This window comes from Furipterus horrens, unplaced genomic scaffold, assembly GCF_987537825.1.
Source record: "Furipterus horrens unplaced genomic scaffold, mFurHor1.1.pri manual_scaffold_2, whole genome shotgun sequence".
NCBI lineage: Eukaryota > Metazoa > Chordata > Mammalia > Chiroptera > Furipteridae > Furipterus > Furipterus horrens.
The window spans coordinates 77,727,847-77,745,903 of NW_028327172.1; the positions used below are offsets into that span (position 1 = coordinate 77,727,847).

Genomic DNA, 18,057 nt, shown 5'->3' on the forward strand with positions numbered 1-18,057 from the left:
TATCCTCCTTTAAATTAAAAATAATCCATCATCATATAAAATCACTAAACCTATTCACCAATTACTGTGGAACAGATTATTTTTCTGATACTTTTCAGGATCCAGATGAATATCATCAAATGTTTCTATTTAAAAGATTAACTCATTTAGTTATCTATGCATACATCTTATAATTTAATATAGCCAGCTAACTTGCTGTCTTGCTTTAACTTAAAACACTATAAATATCATATTAGATTATTTTATGGAAGAGAAAGCCAATTAGTAACTCTTTCAAAGGCAAAGTTATCTGCCATACTTTGTAGTACAAAACTCACCAGCTTCTTTAATCAGATATATGGTGAAGCATTTAAGCAAATCCAAATCTGCTTTTTGTGAAACAACTTTACTTTTTAATTTCCACATGAAAATGTTCACTTGCTAACTTGACACTAACACTAATACATATGAATTCCTTTTAAGCAACTCCTGCATTTCTTTACTTTAAATGCAATCAATCATCTCCACTTCTAATAGTGTGCTATACAGTTTCTGTAGAGACTAACAGAAATGATAGTCAAAATACAGTCTCGAATAATTGTCAAGTCATGTTATCATTAAGATATCTGCACAGGCACCAACATTATTAGTTACCCATCATATAATGGTCACTAATGGTGCTCTGCAAACATTTTATGATTTAATCATCAGAATGAGTTGGCAATGTCAGTATTATTATATTCTCTTAACTAAGTGTCAAAAAGAATCACTTGGAGAATAACTGGAAAAGGCAGGATTTGAACCAAGGTCTACCAGATTCTTTCTACTTTACTGTGCTGCCTCCTTCCCAGACCAGAGTGCATTCTCAAGTCCTTACAAAAATACCTTTAAAGGACTGAATTAGCAGTACATAATAACCTGTACAAGATACTCATATGATGAATATTATTCAATCCCCTTATGAGTATGTTTTTGACATTAAGTTTTCCTAGCATTAACTGCTAATAAACTAGAATTCTTCGTTTTGATAAATTAATGAACTATAGTGGACCCTTGAAAGACGGGTTTGAACTGCGTGGGTTCATTAATACGTTGAATGTTTTCAGTAAATACATAGTCCCTCACTTATCGCGGGTATTACATTCTAGACACACACACACACCCCGCGATAGGTGAAAATCCACGAAGTAGGAACCTTGCATTTATTTTAGTATTTACATATATTTTAAGATTTTATAAACCCTTCCCACACACTTATAAACCATTCCCAGTCCCTTATTAACCTTTCCCACTCCCTTATTAACCTTTTCCACACTTTTATAAACACTACTTTTGTTCTTAAACATATTCTGCACTCTTAAACCTACATAACTTTTACAACATACGTATACAGTACTGCAAAATCTCGCGATATAGCAAAAAACCCGCGATAATTAATTAAATATAATATTTTTTAAAATCCCGCAATACAGTGAGGCCACAATAAGTGAATCGCAATATAGAGAGGGACTATTGTACAGGGTGGGGCCAAAGTAGCTTTACAGTTGTTTGCATGGAAAATAATACATAAATATATAATACAAAACAAACTGTGTTTCGTGTACTCACAACTGTAAATGTACTGCCCCACCCTATATACAACCAGCACTCCCTATCCCTGGGTTTTGCTTCAGGGGATTCACACAACCATGGATCAAAAATACTGTTTCTATGCCACTTATATAAAGGACTTCAGCATTCTTGAATTTTGGTATTTGCGGTCAGGGGGGCAGTTAAGGGGGCAGAATGAGGAGTTGTTCTAGAACCAATCCTCCACAGATAACCAAGGACAACTTCAGATAAGTTTTGGGGGAGTCAAAAGTTATATACAGATTTTACACTACATGGTAAATCGGCGCTTCTAACCCCCAGTTGTTCAAGGGTCAACACTTTTTATTTTTAGTAGTTCACATTTTTACCGAGATAAATAACCATTTATATTTTTAGTAGTTCACATTTTTACTTGAATTCTCAAGAGCCCAGTACTATGTTTCAAACCCAGAAACTCTCTTAAGCCTATATCCTCCAGTGTATCTCCTGATACAATGTCATCTCCCCAGTCCAACTGTTATGCAATTTTTACTTTTGTCGACTTTTTTTAATATTGTCTTATATCCTAAATCAATTTAAACCCCACCAGGAAGTTAACAGAGTAACGGGAAACATTTCCAGAAGTAATAGAGCAGCTTAACTCTGACTTTGCAATGACATTATTCATTGATGATTACTTTTATCTTTCTTTCAGAACTTAACAAGATTTTAGCACTGAAGGTGCTAAAAGATACAAGCAACATGAATGATAAAATGGCTATGAATCTAAGATATTCCAAGCTTCTTATTTAACTTCCCACACTTTAAAACAACATAAAAATTTAAAAACTCCTGTTTCAATAGCTACTAATCTGAAAAGCAAATAACTTTGAGCAGCTGGATAGATCTTCCTGTGAGAAATCATAGCACATCTCAATGCCCACCTTTCATGGTCCCTAAGAACTAAAACTCCTGATGTCCTAAACCTATAGTGCTAGTCTCAACCATCAATAAAACAAATCCTGAAAAGGCACAATGCTTAACACAACTCTTAGTACTACACTTACGTAAGGCCTGGACCAAATTTTGTAAGATTCATATATAGCATCCAGTGTTTCAGGAATGAGTTCCTATTGACACTGAGCTGCAGCTATACCCGTCACGTAACCTAGCTCCTAGCTTTGATGCCAACATATTAGTTCAGTGGTGTGACCATACTTTACATCTACACTACACTAGCACCCTGCTAAATTCCTGCCAGTACCAAGCTCTTAGATAATTCCATGCAAGGAGTGGGGGACAGAATTTTACATCCGGTGCCTTTCCATCAGTGATGCACTAATATCTGGACAGAAGAAGCTGCTGCATGACATATTTTCCCTTCCCATTCCATTTCCCACCACTTGGGTTGCCTAGATTTCAGCATGCTTTCTGCTTGAAAGCATCTGGATTACAGCAAACATGGAGATAGAAGAGAACTTCACTATGATGCTGTTCTTCCCTCACATTTTACAGTTGAGGGAACTGAGACTCAAAAGTTAAAACAATTTGTCAATGATAACTTAGATAAAGAGAGTACAGAGATGCCAGCTGTCTGAGCCTGGTGACCTCCAAGTCAGGGTCATCCTATGATACCATACCTGCCTATATTCCAGACATAAGCCTCCTTACCTGTGAAGGGAACAAGGATGGGTCAACTGCACCTTGAGAACTTCGTCCAGTATTAACACATTCTGTCAACAACCGCTGCAAAGTCTGCTTCATTTCCAAGGCCAAATCATTTAACCAAATCTGAAAATAAGGTTAGAAAATAATATATACATGTCATAAAACAGGTATGTAATCTACTGACTAACCCTATCATTTATTTCAGGAGGGTAGATTATAACTTCTTAATGACTCTTACAAACAAATATAATATGAACATTTGAAAAGTAACCCAGTCATTCTATCATTATGACTAGTCAAACTATATAGCTGGACCAATAAATCAAAGTCAAAGTGACAAGCTAAGTCCCTTGGCTCCTACTCTCCTAATGATCTCATATTCAAAATCTTGCCACCATAGGAAGAGGATGCTTAGTTAGGGTGAACTACATTATTTGGGGGTTAATCTGCCTCTTCAAATACATCTAATTTGTTTCAAGGTCAAACAATACATGTTTTCACTCATGTGATTATAGATAAAATAAGTTAAAGTTAAAATAATGATTGATAAAAAGTACAGTAAATATTTATAAATCACTACTTAAATTTTTTAAAAAACTATCACTTGCAATAATATCTAAGGACAAGAATTACAATCTTAAATAGCTTTTCATCATCACTTACTTTAACTCTAAGTTCTAACTTTTCTTTTTTAACTTTAGAGCACTTTTCCAGTATTAAAACAGCACGATACTTGACTCAGTTCAAAGACACTGAAGCAAAAGAGTGAGAATCTCTGTGCAAAACGACAGAGACATATACTCTGCTAATCATCACAAGAGCTTCCAGACTTCTATTTTCCTTCGCTGGAAAAACCGCTCTAGCCCAGTGGCTAAAACATAAGCTCTTCCTCTCTGTGTTCATTTGGTCCCAACAAAACTAGAGAAAGGAAAACAACAGCAGAAAGCAACAAAACTCTGCACCAAACATGGAAGTTTCTTAACAAAACTTCTGTGCTTTCAATCACCTGATAAAATGCTGAGGCCTAACCAGAAAAAGACCTTTGGATAAACTATAAAAATACATGCGTCATAAGGCATGACCCTTGACTTCAGTTGGAAGATAATTCTGGAAACTGAGAATTATAATTCAATGTGGTACAACCTATTGCCATTTGGTTTTAGCTGTATACCTGTAATAGGCCTTTGATATTTCACTTCCAGTTCTACACAACCAATTAGTCATGGCTACACTATAAATGCACTAGCTTCAAGCTTTCTAGTTCACCTAACTCACCATATATATCTCATATTTTTAGAAGAAAGGACAACTAAAAAAGACTTATTGAGTACTTATGTTCCAAATACTACCTAATGTACTTAAACATAGCTATCTCAGTGAATTTTCCATAGAAAGACTTTGCAACGACAGTAAGATTCCTATTTTACAAATAAGGAAACAGGTTCTAAATTACATAACCAATAAGTTTTGGAACTAAGATTAATATCCAAGTCTTTTTGACTCCAAAGCAAAGGCTCTTCTCATAGTTACATGCATATTGCCTTCCTTCCAAAGACTGAAAATCCTTGTTCTCTTTAATATCAAATCACTCTGAAGCAAAAAAAAATCATTTTTTAAAGATATGAGAAGTTTCCTAAAAGGCCTAAATTAACCAACCTTACCCTACAAATTAACTAAGTGATTTTTTGATACACAGTTCATAGTTAATTTTTTTATTTTCACACTTGAAAAAGAATTACCTACCTCTACATTATTTGATAGAAGAACTTTATTTTTAAAAGGTACAACTTCTCCTTCTAAAGATTTCATTGCAGTTATATGTTTTGATTCCTCATCAAAACACACACTGTTAATACCTGTAATATAAAAGCAACAATTCAAATGCAAAATGATTAAAGATAATTATTAAACATCATATATGATCAACACATAGTATGTACCCCATAATATATATTACAATGCAATACAACTCTTAATTCTATTATATAATACAACAGCATTTCATAACCCAAAATGGGAAACAACCCATGCTCATCAAAAGGTAAATGAATAAACTGTGACATCTTGAAACAATGAAATGCTATTCAGTGATTAAAATCATAAAATATGGTTGTAGGTAGCTCAAAAACATTATAATGAGCAAAAGAAAAAAAAGCCAGAAACAAATGAGTGTACAAGAATACATACAACTCCACTGATATAGACATAAAGATTCAAGAAAGGGAGGAGGGCAAATAGGACTTTCCTTCCCCAAAATTTGCACATCAATTTATATTTAATAGCACAAAGAAAACTTAAATGCATTACCTAATTTTGATCTTCAGAATAACCCCGTAAGCTATTACTTCCAAAGTATCAGAGGTAATAATTAATAGCTGACTAATAAGTAGTAAAGCTTGCACACAAGCCTTCTGATTCCAAGAGCTCTTTCCACTACTTCCCATAGCCCGCACTTACAGATATAAACACCTGAAAGCTTCAGATATGCAGTGGTTGTGAACACTTCCGTAAAGCACCAGAGAGTAAATATTTTAGATTTTTACAGGCCATAGGTCTGTGTGTCAACTAACCAAACTTGTGCTCGTAGCACAAAAGCAGCAATAAAAATAATTGACATGACTGTGTTGCAAGAAAACTATTTAAGAAAAAACTGGCACTGAGCCAGACTTGGCCTGTGCTTCTATAGTTTGCTCACCCTGAATTATAAGGGAAATTATAAGTAAGGATGATAAAAATTGTCTACTTCTTAAAGTTAATTTGAAAAACATGACTCCTTTCCAACAAATTCATATTTTAAGAAAAAAATCATTGTTACTTTTATTCAATTTTATTATTTTATCACAGTTGTTCCAGTTTTTTACTCCTTTGCCCTCCTCTGCCTATCCACCTCCCGATCCCGCAGTCAAACCTGACACTGTTGTCTATGTCCATGGGTCATTCATGCATGTTCTTGACATCATTATTTTTGTAGCAAACCAACTGCATTTGCAATTACCCAACAAAAGTGATTCAACAAAGTCAAAGAATACGGCACTATAAACTTTTTTCAGATAATCTTACCTATTGCCATAGAGTAATTATTATCTATATACAAATCACTCCCAATTATATATCTCCAACCCATATCTCTCTGCTGACAATAATTGCCTACTGAATATCTCCACTTGAATGTCACTCAGTAATGAAGGGACCTGTTCTCCTTCACTTTCAAACCTTCCAGACTATTCACTCTGCCTCCCCATCTCTCTTCTAGTTAAAACTTATACATTCTTCAGACTTCATGTTAGAAGTCACCTTCTTCGTGATGTCCCAAAACTGATGTAAATGCCTTCATAGGTGCAGGAATAGCACCATGTGCTTATATCAACAATAAGAATTGTCATACTACACTTGTCAACTTACTAGCTTATCTCCCACACTAAATTATAAGTTCTCTATATGTTACTTACTAGTCTACCTAAGAGCCTAACATTATGTCTGGTAGATAGCTGAAACTCAATAAGTATCTGTTGAATAAATGCTGAATCTTACCAGCAAACAGCTTCTTAAGGTGAGACTGAATTACTGAAGGGTTAGTAGACTGGCCCAGTATTTCTAACAAGTCATCGTCACCGATAAAATAAAATCGTGGAAATGCTGAGCGTTTTTCCTAATAACAATAAAAGAAAAAAGATAGCCTTTTCTTTTCAAATAATTATTATAGTAAGAGGCTTACAATTTATTATATAAAGATTTTTTTAAAAACATGCCTCCAAAAATTCATTTAATGATTTCTGACATCTTTGAAGCTGATCAAGTATTGTCAGTAGACAATTTCTGATTCCTGCGTGAGTAGTTAACGTTGTGACTCTGTTGTCTTTCTTGATGTCAGTCATTATTGATCTACAGAAGAAAAACAGTCATTTTCACATCTATTTTAACAGGTTGATATTTATATATTTATTTTTTAACCTGCTTAAAACAAACTAAAGGTAACACTATACAACAGCAACTCATAATTATACTTCTAATAAATAATACTAAAAATTAATAATACCCCATTACCATTTTTAACTTCCCATATTGCAAATTCTATCATGTCATTTATTCACTAAACAAATAGTAAACCCCACATAATGGAGCTAATAGTCTAGTGACAAAGAAAAACAAATAATTTCTCAAAAGATTTAAGTGAAATTATGATAACTGCTAAAAAGGAAAATTACAAAGTATTATTAAAGTGGCTAATAGGGCAATCCTGACCTCTGGCTTCTTTGAGGAAGTAATTTAAGCTGAAACAATGAATAAAAAGAAAAAGTTGGTTGGTTACAAGGAAAACAATCTCTGGTAAAGATCCTGGAAAGAAGTTTGGTATGCCTGAGAAACTAAAGGCTAGCATCAGTGAAGCAAAAAAGGACAGCAGTACAAGTAAGGGAGAGAAATGGAAATCGCGCAGATCATTCTTTATCCTTAAACCGTTTTAAAGTTTTACTTAAAGCAATAAAGGACAGAAGTGATGAAGCTTCATTTAGAAAAAAATTAGTCTGGCTGTTCTATGAAAAACTTATTAGAGAAGACAAGAATAAATCTTATACAATAGTCCAAGTTAGTGACAACAGAAGTATTTTAGAGTATAATCAAACAAATAGAAATGTAAAATATGCATTAAAATATATTAAATGGGTTAGAATCAACAAAATTTACTGATTTAATGAATTTGAAAATGGCAGGAGAGGTCAAAGATATTTTATTTCTGCTTTGAGCAATTGGGGGGTAGCATTTATTGAGACAGAAACCTGAAAGAGAAAAGATTTGTGGGAAAGGGATAAACTCATGATTTTAGTTCTGACTTGTTGATTAAAAATGCTCAGTGTAATCTGAGCTCAGAAGAGAAATAAGAGCTTGACATAGAGGTCAAGGAGACATCAGCAAATAGAAGAGAACTGATATTTAAAGTGCCAAAGATCACCTAAGAAAATACAGAGTGAGAAAAGAATCTAAAGCTGAAACCTTGAGAGGATCTACATCTAAATGCTTCAAGAGGTCTCAGCACTACAACCTAGGAATACAACCAGAGAGGCAAAATACCAGGTGAGGACGGTATCACAGAAGCTAAGGGAGGAGACTTTAAAGAAAAAAAGAATTGCTTAACTATTAAATTCTAGTCAGAGATAAATCAAAATAAGAAATGAAAAATATCCAACAAATGTACAATAGTAAAGTTGTAAATTGGTAATATTCAGAAACATCAGGTATATATAGAATGCTAAAACAGAAACCAATTCAAAATGGCTCAAAAAGTACATGACTGAATTGGAGGAAGCACCTCCTCAGAAACAGCTAAGTATCCAGAAAAGAAAGCATTTGGAATACAGAGATGTTTCTAATTATGTAAAGGTAATTAGCTTTTATGAAACACCTTGGAGCATGAATAAAAACACCCATATGTGACTATGTCTTATATAGTTGTACTGACCTAAAATCTTCATCAACTTTGTTGAAGCGTGTCTGTTCTTTTGGCAATGCTCCACGGCCAAAAATGGGTTCCAAATACACCCACTTTCTCTGAATGTGGTTTAAATTCTGCAGGTACTCATCTAACTCTGCAAGTTTTCTTTCCCAAATTGACACTTTATCTTCAAATCCTTTATAATAAGGTGAATCCTTTAAAGATTGAAGAAGGCATCTATTATCTCCAACTTGATTTACAATGTCTTTCCAGTCTTTAATCAGCTTGATGGTTCGACTCTGGCTGTCTTCATAATCAGTCAATGTAAACACTGATCCAACTCCCCAAAGATCCAGTTCACGTAAAGCTTCTCTGATTGTAACTTCACCTTGTGCTCGACTATTTAAATCCTTTTAACACAAAATATCCATATTTATTATTTCAACGTTAATTATCATATAAATAAATTATAAGAAATCTATTTTATAAGAAGATATATTTTTATCTGGCTTTATACCATATGACCAAAAAATGTATGTAGATATAATTTATATGCAATAAAAAATACTGGCTAGTATCCATGGCTATCAGATACCAAGGTTCACATGGTCAAAGTATATACAAAGTTCTGTCTTATGCTTTGTACATCTAAAAAAGAAAAACAGAAAATTCAAGCATCCATAGCAAAACACAAAACACTCTGGTTCATTTGAAGTTTTGCATACATTAGAAATTTTATGTAATTTAATTGCAAGTTCTGATATATCTAATGTGATTAGGAATCATCCAGATTTTTCTTCCACAGTAGTAGTGCTTTATACCTTCACGATTATCTAAATATGCTCCAGGGTTATCAACAAGCATACATTTTTAGATTGGAAATAGAACAATTTGACATCAGGAGTCCTTTTATAATTATACTGAATGTGCAGAACACAATATAGAAAGTCTGCCACTTATGATAGAATGGTGACAAGTTTTACTTTTACCTGAAACCTTTTCTAAATCTGAGTACCAAATTCATTCTTGGTTTAACTTTCTGATTTTTTGTATCCCTTAGCTTCTATTAATAGTATACCCCGTGATTTTAAACATATTATATGTCAGACAATTTGTATTTGTTCACTTTTTGATCAAGCTGACTCTATTCTTAAAACTAAAACATTTTTTATTTCACATTTTTTCTCTCTCTCAAAGTAAGGGTTTATATTATTGTTTCTAGAGTCCCATACACAGTGCTAGATATATTCAAATGTATTACTACTGAAAGAATGATAGAATAATGTAATATTGCCAATACTTAAAAAGAAAGAAAATTTAACTTGCTATTTTATTGAATAACCAAATACAAAGCAAAATCACATGTTAACAAAGGTCAGACATATGAGATATTTTTTAAAGTATTCTTACTTTAAGGTCTGAAGCTCTGGCAACAATTGTATCAGCTAACCTGAGAAGATCACCAAACAATAAATTCTCTAGACTAGTACCCCTTGGAAGGCCAAGTAGGCGAAAAAGGTCAAGCCAGTGATCTGGAGAAAGATGTTCCCCTCTCACATATTTCAATTCAGGAATTACGATCTGTTAAAAGAAAAGGAAAATATAGTACACATATATGAGCAAAATGCAAAATTTCATTTACTGTATGATTATCAGGCATAAAATTTTTAATCATCTTATTTAACAATCTTGAAATCACACTTAAACAGAAATGGTATAAATTTTTTTATTATGCACACACACTAATTACACTGTGTAGCTTAATATATTAAAAACATGACCTAAAATATTTCTATTTTTATTTTAGGATTTAATATATATCCTAAACATGCTAAATGATCCACATCCTAAATTGTCCTAGGAAGTATAAATACTCTGATTTATAACTTTAACCAGAAATTTCTTTTTTTTTAAATATATTTTATTATGTTGTTAGAGTAGTCTTAATATTTTTCCCCCTTTGCTCCCCTCTTCTGAGTATCCCCCTTAGTTCATGTCCATGGCCATGCATGTAAGTTCTTTGGCTTCACCCTTTCCTATATTATTCTTAACTTCCCCGTCTATTTTGTACCAACTAATAATGCTTCTTAATCCCTGCACTATTTCCCCATTTCTCCTTCTTCCCTCTCCCAGCTGATAACCCTCCAAATGATCCCCATATCTATGATTCTGTCCCTATTCTGGTTTGCTTAGTTGGATTTTGTTTTTATTTTTTAGATTCGGTTGTTGCTAGTTGTGAGTTTGTTGTCATTTTAATGTTCACAATTTTGATCTTCTTTTTCTTAAGTAAGTCCCTTTGACATTTCATATAATAGCTTGGAGATTATGAACTCCTTTAGCTTTACCTTGTCTGGGAAGCACTTTTACCTGCCCTTCCATTCTAAATGATAGCTTTGCTGGATAGAGTAATCTGGGTTGTAGATCCTTGCTTTTCATCACATTGAATACTTCTTGCCAGTCCCTTCTTGCCTGCAAAGTATCTTTTGAGAAATCAGCCGAAAGTCTTATATGTGCCCCTTCGTAGGTAACTCTCTGCTTTTCTCTTGCTGCTTTTAAGATTTTCTCTTCATCTTTCACCTTTAGCATTCTAATAATGTTGTGTCTTGTTGTGCTCCTCCTTGGGTCTAGCTTGTTTGGGACTCTGTGCTTACTGGGCTTGTATGCCTATATCCTTTGCCAAATTAGGGAAGTTTTCCATCATTATTTTTTTCACATAAGTTCTCAATTTCTTCTTTTCCTCTTCTCCTTCTGGCATCCCTATGATTTGGATGTTGGCACATTTAAAGTTCTGGTTCCTAAGACTCTCCTCATGTTTTTCAGTTCTTGTTTCCTCATTCTGTACTGGTTGACTTTTATTTTCTTCCTTATGTTCCAAATCATTGATTTGAACCCTGGTTCCTTCCCTTTACCATTGGTTTTGGGTAGACTTTCCTTCAATTCATTTAGCACAGCCTTCATTTCTTCCCTTACGTACTTGCCATACTTAAGCATATCTGTCAAGCCTATGAGCATCTTTATTATCAGTGTTCGGAACTCTGCATCCATTAGGTTGGCTATCTCCTTATCTGTTAGGTTGACAATCTCCTCATCACTTAGTTCTCCCACTACAACCTTGATCCATTCCCTCTTTTGGGCCATATCTCTCTGTCTCCTCATCTCGACAGGCTCCTGTGTTTGTTTGCCTCTGTGTCTTGGTAGAGCTGCTGTTCCTGTTACATTGAAAGGGGCAGAGCCTTAGGTATTCTTTAGTACAGGGCGACCCATTTCACCACGTTGTGGGGCTGTATGTGGGGGAGGGGTACGAGAAGAAACAATGCCTCTTGTTCAGCACTGGCCCCCTTTCCAGGCACTTCTCCTGTATGGGACAGGCACCTCTCTAGCTGTTGCCCCGGCCATCGTTCCCAGAGTGGGTGGGTCTGCGGATGTTCTAGGACTGTGGGGGCCCTTTAAACAAGCAGACTCTGCTGAAAGACCAGCAGTTTCTTCCTCCGCCCCAACCCCCACTGGTTCGCACAGTCAGAAGCAATGAGGCTTTATTTTACCTCAGCGCTGGAACCATCAGCTGTGCAGTCTGGTCTGGTGCTGGGAGGGCTCCCCAAGTGTCCCTCCCTACTTTTTAAAACGTAGGATCGCGCTTTCCACAGGCCTGCTGCTGCCACTGCTGCCGCCACCACACCGAGTCCTCTCTGCCCTGGCTCTGCCCCTCCTACCTGTCTGGATGAGTATTTCTTCTTTATATCTTTGTTTGCCAGACTTACATGCAGCTTGATTTTCTGGAACTCTGGTTATCTCTAGTTTTGAGGTAGTTGTAGTCCTTCTTAGTTGTGGAGGGAGACTCAGCATGTCTGTCTAGGCCTCCATCTTGGTCGGAAGTCAACCAGAAATTTCTTTTATAGCTCCTTTCAGATTGGTACCAGAAATATCAATTATCTCTATGGTTTATTCTATACTTCCTTTTTTTGATGCAACAGAATTATTTTAAAATATGAAACTAAAATTACAGTTCAGTCACTACATAATAAAAGGATACATAAAAGTTCCAAGATAATTTTTAAACAATAGAATAAGTAAAACTATCTTACTTTATATTTGTCCACTTCTAATTGTAATTTCACTGTCATTACTGAATGTTCTTCAACTTTCCTTAATCTGTCATGCCAATTCATCAAAAATTCCTCAAATAGATATGTCTTAGTCCTATAAAACACCAGAAACAAATCTTAAATTTAACATACATCCAAAACAACATTAAAAACTGTAAAAATCTAAATATTGTTTATGAATCAAACCGAAAAGTAATCCAATCTTCATTGGCCATTTCCTGAAATCCTTGCTGAAACTCTTCATAAAGTGCCCAAACTTGGGAACAGCCCTCAATGTCTTTAGAGATGCTACTTGCCAAAGAGAAGTCGGGCTCTTCTAGTCCAAAATGATGGCAATCATCACTATTTAAAAAAAGTAAAATATCATTAAATTTTTTAAAAAGAACAACTGTTAAATATCAGTATTATTTAACTGTATTGCCTGTGTGTGTGCTGTAAGCATGTGTACTTGATAGTGGAGGTACACAGTGGGAGTATATGCCAACTCTACATCAGAATTTTACTTAGTCATGAGCTTCTCTAAATTAATTAATACAATTTTTTTTCAAAGTGAAGTTGGTAATATATATATTTTACATACATTATATGTAATATGTAATAAATATTCAAATTATATACATTTATGGATTAATTTGAGAATAGTCTCAATTGAATGGGTTACTTTTTGAAATTAAAGATATCCTTCACCTAATTGGTATAATGCCATTTCATAAATGTGATACTAAAACCATATGATCTCAACTAACACAGGAACCTAATGAAGAAAACAAACAAACAAACAGGCAAAATAGAACCAGAAGCATGGAAACAAGGAACAGACTGACAGTGACCAGGGGGGAGGTAGGAGGGGGAGAAGTGGGGAAGGAAGGGGAAAGGTCTAGTTAAGGAACTACTATAAATGACCCAGGGACATGGACAACAGGGTGGAGATTGACTGTGGGAAAGGAAGGAGTGGGTGGGATAGGGGAGAGCAATGGGGGAAAAATAGAACAACTGTAATAGAACAACAATTAAAAAATGAAAAATAAAATAAAACCTCTACTCACCTATGAAAGCAATTAGTTTATGGCTACACTGCCTAAATAGACCAAACCTAAAACAATGCTCAAATTTAATACCCTGCATTATTATAACACAGAACATTTAATTCCTTGCATTATTATAACATAGAACAACAAATTCTTTGAGGTCTGATTTTTCTTTGTTTGTTTTTTGTTTTGGCTAGGTTCAATTTTTATAAATCTCAAAGCTCCTGAAAGTAATTTTCCATTAATTTTATATATTCCATTTTTTAAATGAGATCACAGAAAGTATTCCAACTCCCTAATTTAACTTTTCAACAAATTTAATTAACTGTTCTATTTTTGGACCTAGTCAGTATTTGCTTCTCTCTCAAAATCCTTATATAATCTACCCGCAATTCCTAGAAAAGCAGTTGCATGAGCACTTATTGTGTTGAAGTTCATAAAGTCATAAAGATAATAGAAACAAGATATTACTAACTTAATATTTAAATATAAAACATTTTTTTTCAAATGAGTACTATCAGTTTTAAAGAAAAAAACATACACCAGTTTTTTTCTTATGACTTCAAGTTCATCAAACTCAATTTTTTTCTCTTTTATTAACTTTGCACTTTTATCAAGGGTGTTTTGCTGGCCAGTTTCAATAATATCATCACCGGGCTTTAGCTGGTCCCAACGAGCTTTAAATTTTTCCAGTTCTTGATAGTAGATCTGAAGACGTGATTTCACATTTCCTTTCATTACTTCAATCTATAAGCCAACAGAATTCATACCATTTAATTCAGAGTAAAATCTCACTGCATTTTCACATTTCTATTTCTATTTTCTAGTTAAGTGAAAAATATCACTACTACTTTTCAAAAGATTGTTTTAAATTATTGACTTCAAGTGCAATAAAGTAATTCAAATGCATAAAATTAGGTAACAAATTTACAACAAGAGATAATCCACAAACATCATTAGGAAATAATTCATGTCATTAACAGTACCCACTAGCAAAAAGGCAATGGGATTTTTTAAAAAGGCTGTCTAATGACTGCCAGTTGTTCCATCTAAGAGCATTTCCCAGTCTCCAGTACAGCCAAAGGGCTGTCAATGGGACATGAGTGCAATAGATATGTGCAACTTCCAGGTTGTACCAGTTAAAAGACACCATACACAGTCAGTAAATAAATTTTTATATAAGAAAGGCTGAAAATAATTTTACATGCATTATTGAATGGCAGTAGATGAAGACAAGCTATGTGAAATGGTCGTCATTATATAAAGTATCTCATTATATAGAAGTATAATTTCATCAATATAAAATTCTTATAAACCTGAGTTATAACAGGATACAGATAAGCAGAAAATGTTAAGTTAGAAAAAATTAAGTTTCCATTTTAACAAAATGACTAAAAGGTTCCTACCTGATCTTTAATCATAAGTTGGTAACTTTCCATCATCAACTCAAATTTATCCCATTTAGCTTTTAGATCGCTAATTGTTTCTAAACCTCTACCTGCCACAGTTCGTAAAAGTCTGTTTTTATCTTCAATTTCTTGAAATAAGGGCAAAATCTAAAGGTAAAAGAAAATATGAAAAAGATCCTATTTTATCAAATTTCTTAAAATTCTATTATTTTTAATTTTTATTTCATGATTTGCTTTATAAAAATCAAGATATTTCCTTCTAAATACTTTGTTAAATTCCTGGATATACAATTTCTAATGCTTACTTACTATTATTATATACAAACTCAACCAAGGCACTCTGACATCATAAGTTGAAAAGGAAAACAAGTAGAAATATGAGACTGAATAAAACCGTAAATCCATAAAGAAAATACTACAGCTGTTCAAAGTAAAGTTGTTATTAGAAATGTTCCATGTCTAAGAACATACTAAAAAGGTTTCTAAAAGAACTGAAATGAGCAATTACCTAAAATTATTAAGTTAACTAAATTATCTACTTAACAAAGAAAGAAAATCCATGCAACAGACAAATGAAGAAGTAAAATCAAGCTCCTGCATTCAGTTTCTACTTGAAATGTCCTGGGTTGTGTAGCATTAGTTTCTCAACAATCTAGGTGTAGGAATAGGTGCTAAACTGCTTGAATTGCTTCAGTTTTCTAATGCACTGTAAAACAACAGTGTCCTTTAAATTAACACCTATACTTTAACAAATCAACAAAGTAATAATTTCCATAGAAAACTTTTTTAAATTACTGTGCATACATAATAGACAGCAAAAAATTCATATATCTCTCAATGACCAGTTTGCAATCCCTGAGAAACAGGGATCATCAGTTCTACCTGAGAAAGAGAAAATGAATGGACCAAGAAGCCATGTCGTACTATAAAAATCAGTAAGAAAGGAGGAAAAAAATAGTCAGATTCTAATTTTCTACATGAGAAAAGAACTGAGGTTAACCTGTAAAGACTTTACAACAATTTCCTAGTCAATCTGCCTCTATTTCTATTCCTTCAAAAACACATACCAAAGGAGAGACGTATCAATACAGCATTCTAAACATCCTGATCTTCAAAACCCAGCATGACTCCCCAATGTCCACAGAATCAAGCTTAATAGCTTTAATGTGGCTCACATGACCTAATTCTGCCTAGCTCTGTATACTGACACATATCACTTCTTCCTGCCTCACAAGTTGTTCCCAGCATACAACATTAATTTCAGGTTTTGTGATGATAAACTTCATGCTTTTCCTCCCATTCTTTCTCCATCTCCTTTGCGGCCTCCTCATGGGTTTGAACTCTGAATTTTGGAATGCTCACAGTGGTCTAATACCCTCTACTGTCTGCTTATCCACCAGATAGTCTTAGTCCAAACCCATGGTCTTAAGTATCATGGACGTAAAAATGACTTCCACATTTACATCTCTAGTTTCTACCTTTACTCTCAATTCCATATTTCTCATTCAACTTCTGCCTGACATCTCAGTGCCCATCACTTTCAATCTCCAAACACCTTCCTAGTGATCCTCATCTCAGTAAATGGCACCGTTAGTTTGCCAGCTGTTCAAGTTGAAAATCTAAGAGACAGGTTTATTTCTCTTTCTCTAACCCCCCTCTATCTATGCATCAGAAGACTTTCTTGGTTTTAACTCTAAAAATACATCATCAATTTCTCCAGTCCTCTCCATGTCCTCTGCTGCATGGTACAAATTTCTACATTCTCTCACATACCAATTGCAGTAGCCTACTAACGAGACTCTCTGCTACTTTTACCTCACTCCAATCCATTCCCTACAGAGCATCCAGGATAATTGCTTCTAACTGTAAGCCACACTGTGTCACTCCCCTGCTTAAACACCTCTAAGGACTTTCAATTACACTTACAATAAAATCCACACTCCTTACGATTGTCTAAAGGTACCTTCATAAGCTGGTCCTTGCATACCTCTCCGATTTCACCTCATACCATATTTTTTCTTGAATACTATGGCTTTCTCGATAACTAACTTCATTGACAATATTTACATATATCTCTTCTTTGAGCATACCAAGTCCATTTCTACCTGAATCATTTTGTATTTTTTGTTCATTTAATTAGAATGATCTGCCTCCAAACCTGAGAATGGTTTGCTCTTTATCATTCAGGTCTCAGGTCAGATGTCATCTCTCTGAGAAGGTCTCCCATGAGCACCTACCATAAAAATAACACTTCCCCAGTTGTGCATGCTCTCTCTCACTTCTCTTGCTTCTCCCTTCTCTATCGCCCTCCTTCCTTCCTCTTCCTTTCTCCCCTTCTTCGACTCTCATTCCGCACCCACAGGAATGTGTATATGTGCATTCCATAGGAGCAGAGTATGTACAGAGCTGCAAGAGCTACTCCTAGCACAATGCTTGGAATAGTTACAGTGACCTATAAATATCTGTCAAATAAATAAATGAACAAATGCCTCTGTGCTTTAACTAACAGCCACAGCTCATATTTCCATTGCTTTTTTAGTTAATTCCTTCTACTAGACAAGTATATTATTTTCTCTTTAAACCTTCGTTTATACATTTAAGCCTACTACATCATTAAAAAAGTTTGCAATTCCTCCCACTATGAACAAATGCCTCTGTGCTTTAACTAACAGCCACAGCTCATATTTCCATTGCTTTTTTAGTTAATTCCTTCTACTAGACAAGTATATTATTTTCTCTTTAAACCTTCGTTTATACATTTAAGCCTACTACATCATTAAAAAAGTTTGCAATTCCTCCCACTATGAAAGTATATTACTTCACTCACCTTTAAACTGTCAATAATTTTAAGTCAATCACATAGTAGGAACACA

The 18,057-nt window shown here is 34.3% G+C and overlaps 1 protein-coding gene across 1 annotated transcript in view; it reads right to left on the bottom strand.

Moving 5' to 3' along the window:
• Positions 1-18,057, bottom strand: part of LOC150018864 (cytoplasmic dynein 2 heavy chain 1) — a 283,446-nt gene that overhangs the window by 232,835 nt on the left and 32,554 nt on the right. Inside the window, exons 21-30 of the mRNA XM_090265892.1 lie at positions 15,182-15,331; positions 14,317-14,522; positions 12,934-13,089; positions 12,727-12,841; positions 10,055-10,225; positions 8,672-9,054; positions 6,966-7,098; positions 6,748-6,865; positions 4,960-5,072; positions 3,220-3,339 (exon numbers count right to left, since the gene is read on the bottom strand). Coding sequence (XP_090122018.1) covers positions 3,220-3,339; positions 4,960-5,072; positions 6,748-6,865; positions 6,966-7,098; positions 8,672-9,054; positions 10,055-10,225; positions 12,727-12,841; positions 12,934-13,089; positions 14,317-14,522; positions 15,182-15,331 — 1,665 coding nt within the window. The remainder of the gene's footprint in view (positions 1-3,219; positions 3,340-4,959; positions 5,073-6,747; positions 6,866-6,965; positions 7,099-8,671; positions 9,055-10,054; positions 10,226-12,726; positions 12,842-12,933; positions 13,090-14,316; positions 14,523-15,181; positions 15,332-18,057) is intronic.